Raw genomic sequence first — 1,273 nt, 5'->3', positions numbered from 1 at the left:
TCATCATTGATGATAAAGGAAAAGTAAGATACATTCAAATGAATGATGATGGAATTGAAAGATCAACGGAAGAAACAATCAGAATAGTTAAAGCAATTCAATTCAGTGATGAACATGGAGCAGTTTGTCCACTCAATTGGAAACCAGGCAAAGACACCATTGAACCAACACCAGATGGAATTAAGAAATATTTAACAGCACATTAAAACAAATAAGATAATTTAATACAAATTATTTTATGGTTTATAAGAAGAAAATGATAATAAATAAAAGAATAAATATAATGATTTTAATAAAGAAAAGAAGAATAAGAAATACTACACAACAGATGAATTTAAATAAAATGATATATTTGTATATAACATAATTTAAACACAATGAATTATAAATAAATAGAAATGAACAAGAAGAAATAACAATTAGAAAAGAAATTGATAATTTATTCAATTCTTAATTCATTTTCTTTCAATATGTTTGTTCACTCTTCTTTTAAATAAATATTTTCAATATTGAATAAAATAATTCAACAAAACATTGATGAATGAATAAATAATGAAAATTCAATACATTTGTAATATTATGATATATTGAAATTAATTATATTTCTAATTCCACTTTCATATCTTTTTATTCTCATTGAAATTAGTCATTGAATTTCATTATTTTCATATTGAAATTTCACCATTTATTAGTGTTTGACATTGTAATAGTTCTTTTAATTATTTGTTTAATCTCATCTTCTTCTTTTATTTCTTATTCTTTCTTCATTTCATTCATTGACATAATACCATTCAAATCATTTCTTTTGATTTGGTAAATATCAATGTGTTGTTTTATTCTGTATTTTATCTATACTTTCATTAATTCTATATGTATTTGTGATGATATATTCTTTGCTGATTTACAATATTCATTTATCATCATTTAAATACAACAATATTCATGTTTTCCTATTAATGAAGTATTGATGAGTGAAGTAGATGTTATGGTTTAGAGATATGTTAATAATTAGACATTGAATAACCCATCATTTATTATTTAAATTTCATCATTCCATTTTCTGTTAATTGTAATTTATGTTTTATTCTTTATGTTAATTTGATTAATTTGTTTTTCATCTTATTTTTTGATAATAATGAATCAAATCATTACAATGAATAGTTAATAAGTTTAAATGAATGAAGTGTAGTTATGAATAAATTAATATTTTACAATATTCAATCATTTGAATCATTTCAAATATGAATTATTTCATTTATCTAATCATTGAATA

The 1,273-nt window shown here is 20.7% G+C and overlaps 1 protein-coding gene across 1 annotated transcript in view; it reads left to right on the top strand.

Annotated features, from left to right (window-relative positions):
• EHI_084260 (peroxiredoxin, putative) overlaps window positions 1-206 on the top strand; it is a gene marked incomplete at both ends in the record, with an annotated part of 753 nt that extends 547 nt beyond the window's left edge. The window contains one exon of the mRNA XM_001914450.1: window positions 1-206. This exon is cut by the window's left edge and continues 547 nt beyond it. Coding sequence (XP_001914485.1) covers window positions 1-206 — 206 coding nt within the window.
• Between the last annotated feature and the right edge of the window lie 1,067 nt (window positions 207-1,273).

The sequence above is a fragment of the Entamoeba histolytica genome, genomic scaffold, assembly GCF_000208925.1.
Source record: "Entamoeba histolytica HM-1:IMSS scf_1104750517585 genomic scaffold, whole genome shotgun sequence".
In the NCBI taxonomy this organism is placed as follows: Eukaryota; Evosea; order Mastigamoebida; family Endamoebidae; genus Entamoeba; species Entamoeba histolytica.
This window is presented reverse-complemented; position numbering and strand designations above follow the sequence as displayed.